At 44.5% G+C, this 15,305-nt stretch overlaps 1 protein-coding gene across 3 annotated transcripts in view; it reads left to right on the top strand.

Moving 5' to 3' along the window:
- LOC138595412 (nuclear factor 1 X-type-like) overlaps window positions 1-15,305 on the top strand; it is a 106,789-nt gene that overhangs the window by 5,404 nt on the left and 86,080 nt on the right. For 2 of the 3 annotated variants that reach the window (XM_069666812.1, XM_069666817.1), the window contains exon 2: window positions 2,820-2,903. In XM_069666812.1, the coding sequence (XP_069522913.1) occupies window positions 2,820-2,903 (84 nt within the window). Of the gene's footprint in view, window positions 1-2,819; window positions 2,904-6,010; window positions 6,698-15,305 lie in introns of those variants that run through there. The other variant, XM_069666814.1, reaches the window with a different exon arrangement.

Raw genomic sequence — 15,305 nt, 5'->3', positions numbered from 1 at the left:
AGAACAAATGCTTTCTGGAAACAAGGAGAGCGACCGAACCAGGTGTGTGTGTGTGTAAGTTTTAGTGTGTAGGTGGCGTGTAAGTGTGTTTGTGTGAGATGCAGAGCGACGGAAAGATAGGGAGGAGGATCATTGATATGTTGCCATTCATGTGCTTTAAAATGGAGCCATCTGAGAACAAATTCCACCATCAGGGCCTTTCATACACAAAGCTCTGTGGAGGTGTGTGTGTGTGTGTGAGTACACGTGTGAGCGTGCGCACAAGTGTGTGAGCAGGTTTCGGAGATCTCACCTCCAAAGAATTTGGCCATATGGTCGTCAACACATATACCCAGAGAGAGAGAGAGAGGGAGAGGGAGCGAGCCAAGGAGAGAGTGTGTGAGATACTGAGGGAGTGAAAGAGAAGTGTCTTCTTTTGTCAGTTTAAAGCGGATACTATACCCCTACCTTACATCAGATGGCTCGGACAAAAAAAAAAAGAAAAAATCCTCCATTGCATATTTGTGGAGTGGGAAAATCTGTCTCAATTAACACATTCGCATTGGGCGATGATGGACTCCAAATAGGTCACTGACTCAATCTCCCGCCTCTGAATCTTCCCTCTAAAATGTTAATTAAGGAGGGCTTTGAGATTTTTTCGCTCAGGGCTGGCCATATGGGCCGGGCATATGTTCTATATATATAGTACAATATATAATTCATACACTGCTGCAGGAGAGAGTGTTCGGGGGCCTGCAGTTTTTTTGGGGTTTACTACAAAGGGAGTCAGTGTGTTCTGGCCTCCCCAGTGGCAGGTACAGAGCTTAGCCTATTCATTAGCTGCGTGTTATTCACTGTTGCACAATGGGATTGAGGTTCATCAACACCTGTTTCCTTGGCTGACGACATAAAGAGGGCGTTTTAATGCTTCTTTGTCGGTTGGTTAATATGAAATGAGAGCAAACGATCTATTGTCGGAGCGCTTTTACTGTTTTGTGTTCTGCATTGTTTAAAGGAGCATCTTTGCTAGAGTTAAAGGCTGATTAGATATTGAGAATCTCTCTATATGAGGGGTTAAATATCTCCAAGAAATCATCTCAAATAGTCTGAATGTTTCCTCACATGCTCCCAGTTAAATCAGTTGTCCCAATGCCACCCTCCCGGACCCTCATTCACCAGCAGCAGCCAATAAAAACACTTCTTTCTCCACATGCAGCCTTTTTTTTAGGGGGTCCGGCTCGACCAATCAGGGGAGCCTTCCTCGTGCACCTGACCCTGTTTCTGGCCAGGGACGGCCAATCACAGCGGCTCCAGCACACCTGGTGCATTGTGGTCTGCTTGCCGGTACGGACCCCCCACTCACAGGTGCCGTGGATCGCGGCCATTGTGCTGACCGCCGGCCAATCAGATGGATCAGCTCATTATCAGACACATGTGGTCTGGCAGACTTTTGCATTTTGTCCTGGGTGGAACTCTTGCTACCCCCATTCCCATAATGCTTTGCAGTCTTATCAGCAGGCCTCTCTCACTCCGCTCCTGGCTTCATCCTCTTCTTCTGGCTCAACAATGGGCACTGTGTTGCCCCCTTAAGGAGCTGGAGGCCTCGGCTATAAAAAAAAAAAAAAAGAGAGTCGAAATAAAACAACATGTTTATGGACTAATAAAGATGATTAGAAATCGCACAATTGCAGAAAAATGGAAGGTTTGCGAATGCAGATTATCTGTAATAAAACGCTGAGGGGAGAGCCGGGGGAGAGAGGGAGAAAGAGAGAGTTAGCCGTACAGACCTCTCATTGCGAAGGATATGAATAGCCTTTGTTTTCACCACAACTCAGGGCTGTGTGGTCTGCCAATGTCTGGCTCTTATTATGGGGTTTGTGTCTGTGTGTCTGCGTAAGTGGCATGCACGTGTGCCTGCGCTCGTGTGTGTGTGTGTGTGTTTGTGTGCGAGGCCGAGAGCACATGGGCGTGGAAAAAATGTATATACAGTACGTGCAGGTGATTATATTTTCAGGAGGGTGAGACTATATGTGTGTGCCTTTAAACGTTTCCACACACCACATGCACTGTTCCCTCTCCGCTCCTGTTCGGCTAAATAGATGTGGCATGGGGTCTCGGGCTGGCACAAGCCCGTGTGCACGCTTTTTTATCCGTTAAAGTTGTGAAATGAAATAGGATTTCACAGAACGGCACAGCGGCTGTGGGATTTGGGCTCCCTTCGGCTAAGTAGAGCGGGATAGGTTGATCCAATCAACGGCAGAACTGCAAGGAGAGCCCATTTCACAGCTCCGGGCCCTGCCAGAACCCTGCCTGCCTGCCTGCTTGACTTAGAATACAAATGAAGCTCCCTGAATGCACACTTACACACACATGCATGCAGACACACTGCTTCTTACAGAGAGTCTGGCTGGGGATGTATAGCGCGAGAGTTGTTAACAGACGCTGTGTTATTTGGGTAGAAATGATACCAGTGGGTGTCTCATATAAGGCAGGTACATTTTAAGGGGTGGGTCACAGGGTGGTTTGATCAGGGTGAATCCAGGACAGGACTGTTCACAAGCGTCCTCACAGATTTTAAAAATTGTATTATTCTGTGTACTCTGTAAATACCAAGAAAATTCAACTCTTAAAGAGTTTGTGTACATGTTTTGTATTTATTGTACCGGTCTTTTAATTCCTTGCAGGTTTGGAAATAAACAAATAGAATTTCTGCTGCCTTAGTGCGAAAAAATGATCGGTATCTGCTTCTTAAGAGAGTTTTTAATAGTGTTTAAAGACTAAAATCAATACTCAACTGATAACATTAAAATCAAATAACCTTCTTTTGTTTTTCTTTGTAGGCTACAGACACTTACCTGGTGAACGACGATCCTGCAAGAGGCCCAGGGATGCCTGAATGTTTCCTCGTGTCGGATACATACAGGGTATATACACGCACACACGCACACATCTGTTTTTGTCGTGTTGATGTCCAAAGATTTATTTCCTGGACACACAAACAAGCCAGGTCCATTAAAGATGATCTGTTTTTTCTGGTAAAGATTTATCACAGTTAAGAGGAGGAGGAGGAGAGGGGCATTCTGGGTACAAAAGACTAATAAGTGCATGCTGCAGAATCATCTCAAACGTCAGCATGTGGGGTTTAAACCACAAAATATCTTCGCTCTTAAGAGCTTCAATTGGAGGTTGTGGGGTTAATGTGTCCAGGAAATACAACACACATCTTTGAGTGTTAACTTTCTACCCGTTAGCTCATACATCCACTTTGTCTCATTTAATGATGGATGTCCTAAACTCCTCATGTGTAGCCTGCGCTGACGTGTGGCAATTGTGCCCTGCGCAAACACTTCGTCCCTCTAAACGTCGGCTCTTCTCTGACATGTGTTTTTAGTTGCTGTTATTTATGATTTGCAGAAGTTTTGCTTTGTTGCAGATTGCAGACACATTTTCATCACATTGCTCGCAAAACCAGAAACAGCCACTTTAACAAAATAAAACGCAAATCATTTAAAAAACCTGAGATTTATTTCGCAGGACACTTTGCGGTTATTTTTATATCTTTGTAAAAACAGCACATCGTCTTTTCCGGTCGAGGTTGAACGACTGCTTCGTCGACCCGTGCGCTGAAATCTGACATGTCGAATTCAGACTTTAAATGAAGAAACGATGACATCACAGTAGAAAAAATAAATCCATACATTTTCTTCCTGAATACAAACACAGCGGGGCGGCAGTAATCCAAACCGAGTCGAGTAAAGCGTATATGCAGCCATCGCACACAGTAAACACATAAAAAGCAGCAGGCGTAACACATTGCTCTGCACACACACTCAGATTGCAAACAGATCCGTGGAGTCTCTGGGATCCACACTGTGTATGATATGCTTGTTAGCCATAACGTCCAGTCAGCCATTTCTCTCTGACTGCATATGCCTGTATGCATTTGACTGGCGTGCTCCCTCCCAGAGCACACATAAACAGCTTACTCAAAAAATATTGACACTGCACGGCGTAGTAAACGGCACAGTTACACACATTTTCCGCGCACATATTTCCTGCCTTTTGAAAGGCGGCCTCAACCACCTGTCTCACACATTTAGCATGCTAATGGCAGTATCAGTATGCTACATCACTTTCAATATTTAATGGCCTAGCCACAGGCGATGGTAAACAGCGAGTATATGGGCAGTGCCGTGTGTCAATGGGAGACCACAACATGCTAACTTTAGACTCGCCATATGGTTTTCTCATGTGCTTTTTAATTGCAAACTCAGAAACCGCGAGGGCCCCGTGCGCTCGAGGGGATTTCGTAGGTGCTGCACGGTCAGACCGGACTGTTTGATCAGAGAAAAGAAAACCTGAGCGTCAGTGTTTTTGTAAATCCTGCGGTTGCTATAGTTTGTTTGTTAGAGCCAAAGCGCCTGTGTTGAATACTGAGATGGTCGTCTCGGCCCAGAATGCAGCCAGAGACAAAGACGGCCAGAAAAGTCAGACAGACCAAAGGGACAGTGTGATTAAAACGGCAGAGAGAGAGAGAGGGAACAGAAGAAGATTATAAGATAGAAAAGGAGAAAAAGGTCGCTTAGAAAGAACCTCAGAGAAGTAGAAAAGGGGGGTAGAAAGAAAGAGAAAGAGGGAAAGCGAGGCAGCACACAAAGGCTTTGGGTTTTGGGCCCGTGCCGTGTCGGGGTGTGGTTTGGAAAGAGGAGAGACGATGGGAAAGGAACCGACTACACCTCAATATGCTTCACTTTCTCCCACTTTTATTCACTATTTTTCTCCTTTCTCTCAATCTAATTCTCTTCCTCGCTGCTTGTGCCAGCAAATCTCTGACCGCAAGACATTTGTGGCCGTGTACGTATGCGTGTGTGTGCACGCATGTGTGTACATCCTGTACATTATATGCATGTGTGTCTGTGGTGTGAGTGTCTAACTATCCTACATAGGCTGAGGTCTCGTAAAGCTGCACGGCTTCATATCCCCCTGAAAAACTTGGCATGGGAGCACCGGGGTGACTTCAGCCCCTGAAACCGCACCCTTACACACACACACACACACATACAGAATTTTATTCACTCACACACATGCACGCGGCAGGGGCTTATGTATAATTGCAGGCACTCTGCCTGCATATATGAGTTTGATTAGGCTGAGGAGCAGGGAGCGGGCGAGGATAAAGCCAAGCCTGATTAGAAACAGAGTGTATCGCTTCCATACAATGGAAGACACAATGAAACTGGTTTAGACCACTTTGTCCGAGTTCAGGTATCTTTTGTCTGCATGCGTATATACAGTTCACTGGAAAGTGACCAGAATAACAGGGAAACACAGCTAAATAAATCATTCAGACAACTTTCTGTGATTACTTTGGACTTATAGTTTGCATTCAAGGAGGTCACCTGATATTTTAACACTATTTGATTGATCCTTTAATTGGAAATATGACCTGCTACAGGTTAAAACTTTCTCTTGAGCAGCTTCTCGTACACGAAATGTGCGGCTGCGAGCTGACAGAGTCGGGACTCCAATCCAGCCGTGACACCTTATAAAACAAATTGAACACAACACTCTGGTTCACATTTGAGCCCGCCGAATCAAACACTTTTGTCCATCGCACACTTTTCACTGCACAATAACAAAATGCTCATGTGAAGAGGATATGGGGGCCTCTTCTGCGTAAGACACTTGAATGAGTTTACTGTGTGCTGAAAGCTTTATGTCACTCTCACGGGCTGACGACACGCTGCAGCAAAAATCTCAGCTGTTAATTGCAAAGCATTGTTTGTATTTTTTGGTGGTTTTTTGTCGCATTTTATGGGACTACAAAGGATGTGAAAGCTGCGAAAGAAAATCCATGGAAGCTTTTCAAGATTTATATAGAATACAAAGCCAAAAAATACACTACATGCATGCCCGAGACATAATCTTTGAACATGACAATATAACAAGGTTTCTTTTGAATATTCAGTTGATACATCCAGATATTTAATAGTACATCTATCTATCTATCAGTCTATCTGAATGTGATTTATTTTGTCATATCAACATGACTAAGTTAAAATTGTATTAAAAAGAAAAAAAACATTGTAAATGTTTGACTGAATGAAAGTTCCTGCTTTTCCTCTCTGCAACAACGATTAAAATCCTGCGCTAACGGTAGCAGTTTAGCTACAGTTACGTCCAGAGGGAAATAAAGTATAAATATTAAAGATATTTCATATCAGTTTAAAAGAATAGCCTACCAGAAAATACGATAGGGTGACTGAACTCACCACTGAACACCACATGCGCACTATAAGCCTGCACTGTACAGCAGGGATACTGTATCTCTTGCGCTTCCTCTTTGGGGGTTTCAGCGAAACACTGATTCGTCTTTATTAAAAAAAAAAAAAAAAAAGTATAAAAAGACGATGATTATTTTAAATACAGTTATAGGTTTACGTCGAGCCGAAAGAGAAGCGGGAAAGGAGAGAGAGAGGGAGAGTCAGAGAGAACGAGGGAGGCGGGGAGGGAGGGAGAGAGGGAGAGAGAGCAGAAAAACTTTCTCCTAAAGTTGGAGCGGAGCTTTCACTGTGAGTGAGGCGGGGTTACAGCCTGGACTGAGCCACAGCGGCTTTGCAATGCGGCACCGCAGCGAACCTCCATCCAACTTTATTATCAACAACTCCAACTTTCATCTCTAGACACAGCCATGTACTCCCCTTACTGCTTGACACAGGTATGAAAAAAAACGTTTTTTAATCTTCTTCTTCGCTGTTTTTTTTCCCGGTGTTGTGCACCTCCGGTCTGCTGCTACTGTACGTGCTTACAGTGTTGTTGCTGTCCGTCGCTGCTTGTCATTTGTTGCGTTTTAAGGACCTTTTTCCAGCTCTGCTCTCTTTTCCCCGATAGTGTTTAACCTCCCTCTCCCTCTCTCCCTCTCTCGCGCGCTCTCTCTCTCCCCCTTTCTTTTGCATGGCACTCCTCCAGCGGGCTTTCTTGTGCGTCTCATTGCGCATGGTTTGGAGAGAAAATGGCGCTTCTCCCAAATCTATTTTATATAAAACGGAGGTTGGAGAAAGGGGAAGAAGAAGGGCTCGGTGCTCTGACGGTTGGCGATTAACTACGGCCACCCTGGGGCAGTAATCGGCTTTATTGACAAATAGAAAAAAACGCGAATTGAGTTTCAACACGACTCGTTGAGTTGTGGGACGGTTTATTTTTTTCAGGCTTTCTGACTCGCGGCTGTTACGGAGGTCTGCCGGGCTGCAGCCGCGCGGCGCTGGGGGCATTTCGGGTCACCGTGGGCTCATTTAAAACTACCACTCATTGATTTTTATTAAGCTTCAGTATCCTCGTGTGAAAATAAAACAAAGTTTTAGGGTGATTCCTGAAGGCGACATGGGGAAGGGTGGTCGTGTGCAGAGTCTGAGCTGCAGGGCAGCCCTTTCATTAATCACAAAATACAGCTGACCTTTAAAGAAACATTAAAGCTACAATATATATATATTTAACAATAATTTAATTGCTTTTACTTATTTAGATAGCACAGAGGGAGTTTAAAAGGGTTCACTCAATGGAAAAGTAAAACTCGCTTCGTCTTGTGCGTGATTTCAGAGGCCGTGCGGGGTAATGGTGCTGTTACAAGTTGGAAAACGTCTATTAAGTGTTAGTTTTTGTCTTTAAAATAATTTAAAATATACTATTTGATTCAGATATCCACTTGGATATTTAGCTTAAGATATTTTTTTTTAAATGCTCAAAGATAGTCTCAGTTTGACCTTTCAGGCCTCGTCTCTTTTACGCACCTCTGAGTCCACACAGAATTACATCTAAATGTACCTTTTTTTGATGAGCTCATGGACTGGAGTCACCCACAGGTGGGGTATATTATATTCCTGTGAAAATATTCACAGGAAATATTTTGTAAGCCTACACAATACTGAGCCAGGTTTTGATACAATATGAGCTTCTTGTTGCTTAATATATATGTTTATATATTTTTATTATAGTACGTTTTTCATGTGCTGATTAAGTCTTGTTTCGGCTCGTTGATACTTTTACATGTAATTAAAAAACCACCAAGAGCAGCTCACAGCAGCAAAGGTCAACTCATACATGACCTTTTTTTGTTTTCCGTGCAGCGCCGCGCTTTTTGCACAGCTCATCTCTTTGTATTTAAAGTTAACAGTTCACAGATGCACACATGTAAAGTGCAGCCATTGCGGAGTTAACACAGGGGAGCTGCAACGTCAGGCCGCCGCAGCTTCCGTGTTTCCCTCCGCCGCTCGGCTTATCGCCACACACCGAGCTGAATGTCTGCTATATGTTTAATTATTTTACAATTACACAACTCGTCAAAGATCAAGTTGAATGTAACGCTTTAATAACATTTTTTAAGAGACTGAGTGGTATTCTTTTCTAAAGGTCAAGAGCTACTTTTAGTCAGGAGTTATATTGCAAGAGCTAATTATCATTATAAGGCTTATGCAGTATATTTTTCATGCATTAATTTACACTGTGAAATGATTTAGCATTATAAATGTCAGCAGCGTAGCTTCAGGCCTGCAGGTTCAAGGTTTTTCAATTGTGTATGGAGGTCACGGCCTGACGCCTTCCTCTTCCTCCTCCCTTTCATTGGTTTGTTAGGAGGTATTTTTTATATTAAATGTTTTTGAGATGATATAAAACCATAAAGTCATATGTGATGAGGCAGAGAAATTATTATCATAATTTCACCTTAAACAGAACAGTGTGTGATTTGACGAGCTCCGTGGAAAACAGGCAGATTCCTCCTCTGTATTATTTCAGGCCTCCTGACCAGACCTCCGTCTGTTTTCTCTGATTTTAAATACTTTTTGCTCTGATGCAAAATTATATTTAGCCACATCTTTTTTTATTTTAAGTCAGAAACTACAAAACAGTCTGCACTTAAAAACGGCACTTCTTTTTCATTCCTGCTCCTTTTTCATTCTCGTGACCTCTGTGCCGTCTGCGAGTTTGAAACAGTGACGGAGACATTTTTCTAATCAAAAGTCTCTCTGTAAAATACGTCCAAACAGCCCCACTGCATATTTAGCACAGATAATTTTCCAAGCCTGGTGCTATGAGGCAGAGGTCCGCATCGAGTTTCCTCTTTCTTTCCATTAATTAAAATTAATTGGCAGCAGATCCTCTCGCACGAGCGCCGCACGGACGCGTGCTGCCCATATGCGCGTTACATATTGATCTGCTTAGGCTGCTGCTCGCGCGTCTCCCGGTTTTACTGATGGATATCAATCAGCTGTTTGCATTCTCTCATGTCTCCTTGAGTACTCGTGTTTGTATTTAGGGGATATTAAAAGGGAAACAGCAGTGAAAATTTAACTTGAGAAGCGCGCGTGCATCCTGCTCGTGCTGTAAGTGATACTGTTACATACACAGGTAATTTAAACCTGAATTCAACACCCGCCTTTAATTCGCTTTAATCGCTTGTTTTAATGATCTGTGGTTTCATGCGAAAGACAGTTTGTGGATTCTTTCTGTGTGTTTGTGTGTGTGTGTGTGTGTGTGTGTGTGTGTGTGTGTGTCCACACCCAAACACACGGATGAATTATACTAACGTGCATAATGTAGGCTACTTGTACCCTCTTCTATGTCTCCATTAAGGCTGTGTTCTTCGATCTCAGCCGTGTAAATAATTCACAAATCACAGAAAACATGCAAAACTCGTGTAAACAATCCACAATGTATAATTAATGCTGATAAAAGCTTTGCTGGAATGGCCTGGTAGGTGACGGACCTGGTTCAGCCAAAAAAAAGTAGTGCACGTGCACTTGCCAAACAGCACCGGGGAGTTTTTTTTTATTTTTTATTTTTTTACGGGCTACGTGGCATTGTTTCACATTGTTGTTACGGAAGTGCATTTGCATAAAGTTTTAATGCGGTTTGAAGGTCGCGGAGGCGTCGTTAATTAAAACTTTTATGTGCTGCGTTTTTTGAAATCAATTATTTCAGACTCCACTTATAAGTCCTGCTTATCCAAATGAGATGTGGGCTGCTAATATTCAGCGAGTCTCGCAAACACTGCCAACTTTTCAAGCTTTGCTGCAAACCGTCTCTCGCTCTTGCTCTCTCTCTCTCTCTCTCTCTCTCTCTCTCTCTCTCTCCCTGAGATGTTTAACTATTTCCCTGCACAGTTTTCACAAGCAGCAAAAAAAAAAGTTTTGTTTGCTTGCTCGATTCTTGCTCATATAAGCGCTTCGTGTCCGATTATTTGCAGTTCTAAAATGTTGTTAGATTTGGAGATCAAATGAGTGCTTGAAATTCACTCAGCCGTGCAGATTGGCTAAGCACTTGAAAGCCATACATACTGTAGCCATGCCATATAGCCATAGCAACAGAGGAAAAAAAATGTGGAGATTTGTAGCCAGTGTCTTTGGTGATGGAGATGAAGGCTTCCTAACAAAAGTGTGTGTGTGTGTGTGAATGAGTGCATATGGAGGAGCGTAAAGTCTGTGTGGCAATATGTGAGGAGCCCACGCAGCAGTGTGTATATGATATCTTATAAAAGAAACCACTTTCTTTAAATCAAACATTTTTCTCTTCCTGTTTTCAATTATTAGTCACAATTCATTCAAACTCACATCCAAGGCCGCACCTGCCTGTTATAGCTTCCTATGTATGTATGTGTGTGTGTGAGGGACTGTGTGCACGTGTGTGTGTCTTACTCCTGCCCCGTTTTGGGCCGATGGCTCTCCTACGTCAGCCCTCGGTTCTGGTTTCACTGGGACCGGACGGTGACGGCCGCGGTGCTGCTGTAAACCGAGGTGGGCCTGCATGATCTGGTAACATACCGAGCCTGGCCGGCATCACTTTGCACCACACACACAAACATACACACACACACACACACACACACAAACACACACACACACACACAGAGTAATCCTGGTCAAACAGAGCTAGTTGGTAGGCACAGCACAGGCAGCGTAGTGGACGGTAGGCCGGGTAAAAGTGGCCTGCAAACCGTGCCAGGACGACAAGCAGGCGGGCGGGCAGGCGGGCGGTGGGTTGCAGGCAGAACCCAGGGGTACATTGTGTTCCTTTTACTTATTCATCCTTTCTGCTGGAGGCAGACCAGGTCCACCTTATACGCTGCTCGGCCCAGAGCGAGAGCTGGTAGGCAGGGACGGAGGGCCGGAGGAAGGAGTGCAGAGAAATGGGAAATGTCTCTTAAGCAGCGTCTGAACACATTTTGATTTCATGTTCTGGATTTTATGTTGGCGGATGTGTTGACTCTTGGTATTTAAATCAAGTTAATCCTTAGTTCCAATATTTATCGTGCATAATGGTTGTCAAGACTAAGTTCAAATTTTAGCTTTTGCTTGTATGAAGAGTGTGTTTAAAGCCCCGAGCAAAACCCTGAGGTAGCTTGCGGACAGTCCTCCTCTGCGTGTGTGTGTGTGTGTGTGTGTTTGTGTGTGTGTGTGAATCTGTCTTGGAGGTGAGTTAAATCCGGCGCTGTGGCTTTCTGCTCATCCCTTATCTGCTCAGTCTTCCTGACCGCCCATAGAAAATGGATTTATCATGCTTTACTGAGGCAGTTGGCACAACAGGGTAATAGGTGTCTGTCCCCTGGATGAATGGGCATGTGTGTGTGTATGTGTGTGTGTGTGTGTCCAATATGTGTGTGGGTCCGTGTGGATATGTGTATCCCGGTCCTCTGCCTCCTAGTGTGGATTAGGTTTAGGCTGATCTGTGGCCAGTGTGGAAGCAGGCGCCCCTATAGCAGTCTTATGTTGGTGTGTGATATAGTAGTGTTTACCAAGCCATACGGCACAAACACACACACACACACACAAGTCTGAAATCAGGCCGAACAGTCACGTATGTTAGAGACAGATAGACACACATGTGTTGGAGGAGCAGCAGTTTAAAACCACATCTCTGTCATGTTGGCCTCTGCCTGCTTTTGTCATGGGAGAAGAAAGAGCTACAGAATAAAATGTATGCAATTACCCAGCAGAGCTTTTGTTGTCGCGGCGCTAACTGTCCAATATAATTTTATTTTTGGCAGTAGGTAAGAGTTAGGTGTGTGATATGAATGTGTGATTGACATCTTCATCTCCTCCCTGTGCAGGACTGCTGTTCGTTTTTTTCAGCTCTTAGATTGAGAGGTGCAGCAGCGAGCAGTTTGCAGAGAAAAGACTTGTTTGTTAGCAGAGTGAGGAGATGATCAGACACTTTAAACGTGACGTACCCGCAAGCACCGCAGGGATGAGAAGCTGCTTTTCTTGCAGCTGCTTGGGACAGACTCCCCTTCACCTTCATCCTGCTCCTCCTCCTCCTCCACCTCCTCAATTAGCTCCCTTTAAAAGAGAAGTAACGGTTAGTGAGCGATCGGCATTGTTCGAGGATGAGCTTCAGTTGTTGTTGTTGTTGTTTGTCTCTCCCTCTCTCCCCTCTCTGTCTCTCTCCATCCCCCTCCTCCGTCGCCCGCTCTTTTTGATTTTCTCAGAGGCTTTTTTTGTGGGGGTAACCCCACTGAATGGGACAATGCAGCCTAGCGTGAAATTAAAGCTCTTAGTTAGTTTGGAGTTGCTCAAAAGAGGATTTTACACATGCATGCATTCATACACCCTCCCATACGCTATAGATATAGCTAATTAGAGGAAGTACACCCTATGTCGAGCATCAAGGGCCCAATTAAAAGAGTAAGGGAAACCTTGGTGTGCGAGATCTAGGCCAGCTCCGCTCTGTGAATGCGTCTCTGTGCCGTGTGTGAGAACAGTATGTCTGCCTTCTTAATCCAGGCGGGAAAATATGGACAAGACTGATATGAGAAACGCACAAGTTTCATTAACATATGCACATCACGTACTCGGTAAGTAAATCAAGAAAACAGTCGTATTGATCATCCTGACAGGCGAGCGTCTGATTCAAAACAGATTGGGCCGCTTTCGCCGACTCTTCCAAGTCTCATTTTGGAAGTAGTCTCCAATGAAATGTCTGTCATGCACGCACATTAGACTTTTTTGTTGGTGGTGTCAGAGACATTTATTTATTTGACATTTATTTGTGCATGGAGACTGGTGACTGTTTTGGTTTGTCAAGTGCGTTTGCATGGTATTAAGAAACATAAAGCATCATAAAGTCAAATAGTGGCCTTTTAGAATAAGAACAATCACAGACTGCGGCTGCAGGCAGAGCGTAAATCATCCTGATTATTACTGCAGCTTTTAAGTGTAGATGACGGACAGACGGACTGTAAAGCTACGACATCCCAGTGTGTTGAACGACAACCTAAGGTCATTTATTTTTTACCCTGCCCAGTGTGTGTGTGTGTGTGTGTGTGTGTGTGTGTGTGTGTGTGTGTGTGTGTGTGTGTGTGTGTGTGTGTGTGTGTGTGTGTGTGTGTGTGTGTGTGTGTGTGTGTGTGAGGCAGACCAATATAGAGCAGCAGCAGTCCACTTCGCCTCAGGGGGAGACAGCAGAAATGTCCACCAGAACTAATAAACCTATCTGATACTAGAAAAACTCTCAGTATTATTAAGTAACACACGCACACACACACACAAAATAAACACCCACACACTCTTATGCTATTTCCTCAATGTAACTACTGCACATAGAGGCCCGCAGTTGCAGCAAGGCAGCCAGTGGATACAGTTAGTGAGTCAGACTTTGTGGAACAAAATGTGCTGCTCTCTGATCCTCTCTCTCTCTCTCTCTCTCCCTCCCATTGAGAGCTCTGGCAGCCCGCCAGCGGTGGAAAAATCTATAAGCCATTGCGTAATATACCATATCTTTACCTTGGTTGAACCCTGAGCAAGATCCACAGCTGTGTGAGCGCACAAACAGAGAAATGAGTGTGTGCATGCCTCCGTGTGTGTGTGTGTGACCGATACAGACAGACAGGCAGAGGCAGAGAGTCCCACAGAGTGGCTTCTTTGTGGCTGGTTTTCAGTGTGTACCCTCATATAAACAGTATCACACCACTCTGATCAAACGCCGCTGACAGAATATTTTCCAGCGTGGATGAGCGCGGCGTTGTGATCGCTCTCTGCGGCCAGGAGGAGAGTAAGCTGAGGCCGCATAAAATTTATCTGTTTTCAAGGCGGCTCATGTTAAAAATGGAAATCAAATTAACTTCATGTTTTGCTTTAACGACATAAACTCCATGGCAACTCGCAGTGTGCTTCCAAAGCCGGATGCAAATAGTGATATTCACTACTGGAGCGACTTGTTTGAGTGCATATCTTTAGAATGGAAATGACTGCACGAGGCCGCAGGCTGCGTGCGACCAGGCCTGTCAGGTTCGGCACTCCTCGTCTCATTGCATTTTCATAGGATTTTCTTTTCAAGTTGTTTCAATATTTCGACGCTATTTGCAAGTGCAGGCCTCTCTTGGAGTGTCCGTGTGCACCTGAAGCTTCTGCAGGAGCTGCGAGCGTTTGGGATCCTGAGGGAGGGAGTGAAATGTTTTTATTGGACGCCTTTATAGTCGGCCTTAGTCACCGACTCTCAAACTTTCCTGTTGAGTGTCTCGGTGCTGTGAGTCCAGGGGTGTCCTCTCTGAAACGGTTCTTATCTGGTGCAGGGGAATCACACATGCTGCATGTTTAATAATAAGCTGCTAACAGTGTGTGTATCCCTGCGTGATAATTTTAAACGACACTGTCTAATCTGCTCTCATCTTCACTAATATGATCCGCTCGGTGATATCGGGCGTCCAAATATCACATGCTTGGTCTGATTGCTTTTTGATGGTGGTGATTATTATTAAATGGTCTGTAATGACTACTGATAATCCCCATGTGCAGCCGGGCACCCTGGATTCATTTGTTTGTTAATGCGCCACTGAAACCAAAAACACATACAGATGTGTGTGTGGGGCAAAACCACAAACTGCAGCGCTGCCATTGTTTTAGAGCGGGCTTAATTTTTACCAGCTTGGAATTTTTTTCTTCCGCGAAAGTGCAACTTTCCAGCACAGAGCCGCCGTATTAAACTCATTGAGTTTCCTCCCCCGCAGCTACACAGTGTAAGGGGTCAAACTGTGTCAGTGTGGTGAGGGCGGTTTGGACCTTGGGGGGGTGACAGCTGGATGACGAAGGTAGCTTCAGTAGTTTGGATAAAGTTGTGTTGCGGAGGGATTCAGCATCACTTTTCACCTCATGTGTTGCATATGTATGTGTGTGTGTGTTTGTGTGTGGACATGTGCGAGGCTGACGGCTGATATGTTTGTGTTTATTGACTCAAAGAGACGGGCCGTGGCTGCATACACAGCGGTGTACGGGTGGCAGGGGTCCAGGCTCGGGGGGAAACGTGTGTGTTTAAAGTACACACAGGCCTAATTATGCTGA

This window comes from Semicossyphus pulcher, unplaced genomic scaffold (genome assembly GCF_022749685.1).
Source record: "Semicossyphus pulcher isolate SPU_LCO1_2020_fin unplaced genomic scaffold, fSemPul1.0.p SCAF_17, whole genome shotgun sequence".
Classification (NCBI taxonomy): Eukaryota; Metazoa; Chordata; class Actinopteri; order Labriformes; family Labridae; genus Semicossyphus; species Semicossyphus pulcher.
This window is presented reverse-complemented; position numbering and strand designations above follow the sequence as displayed.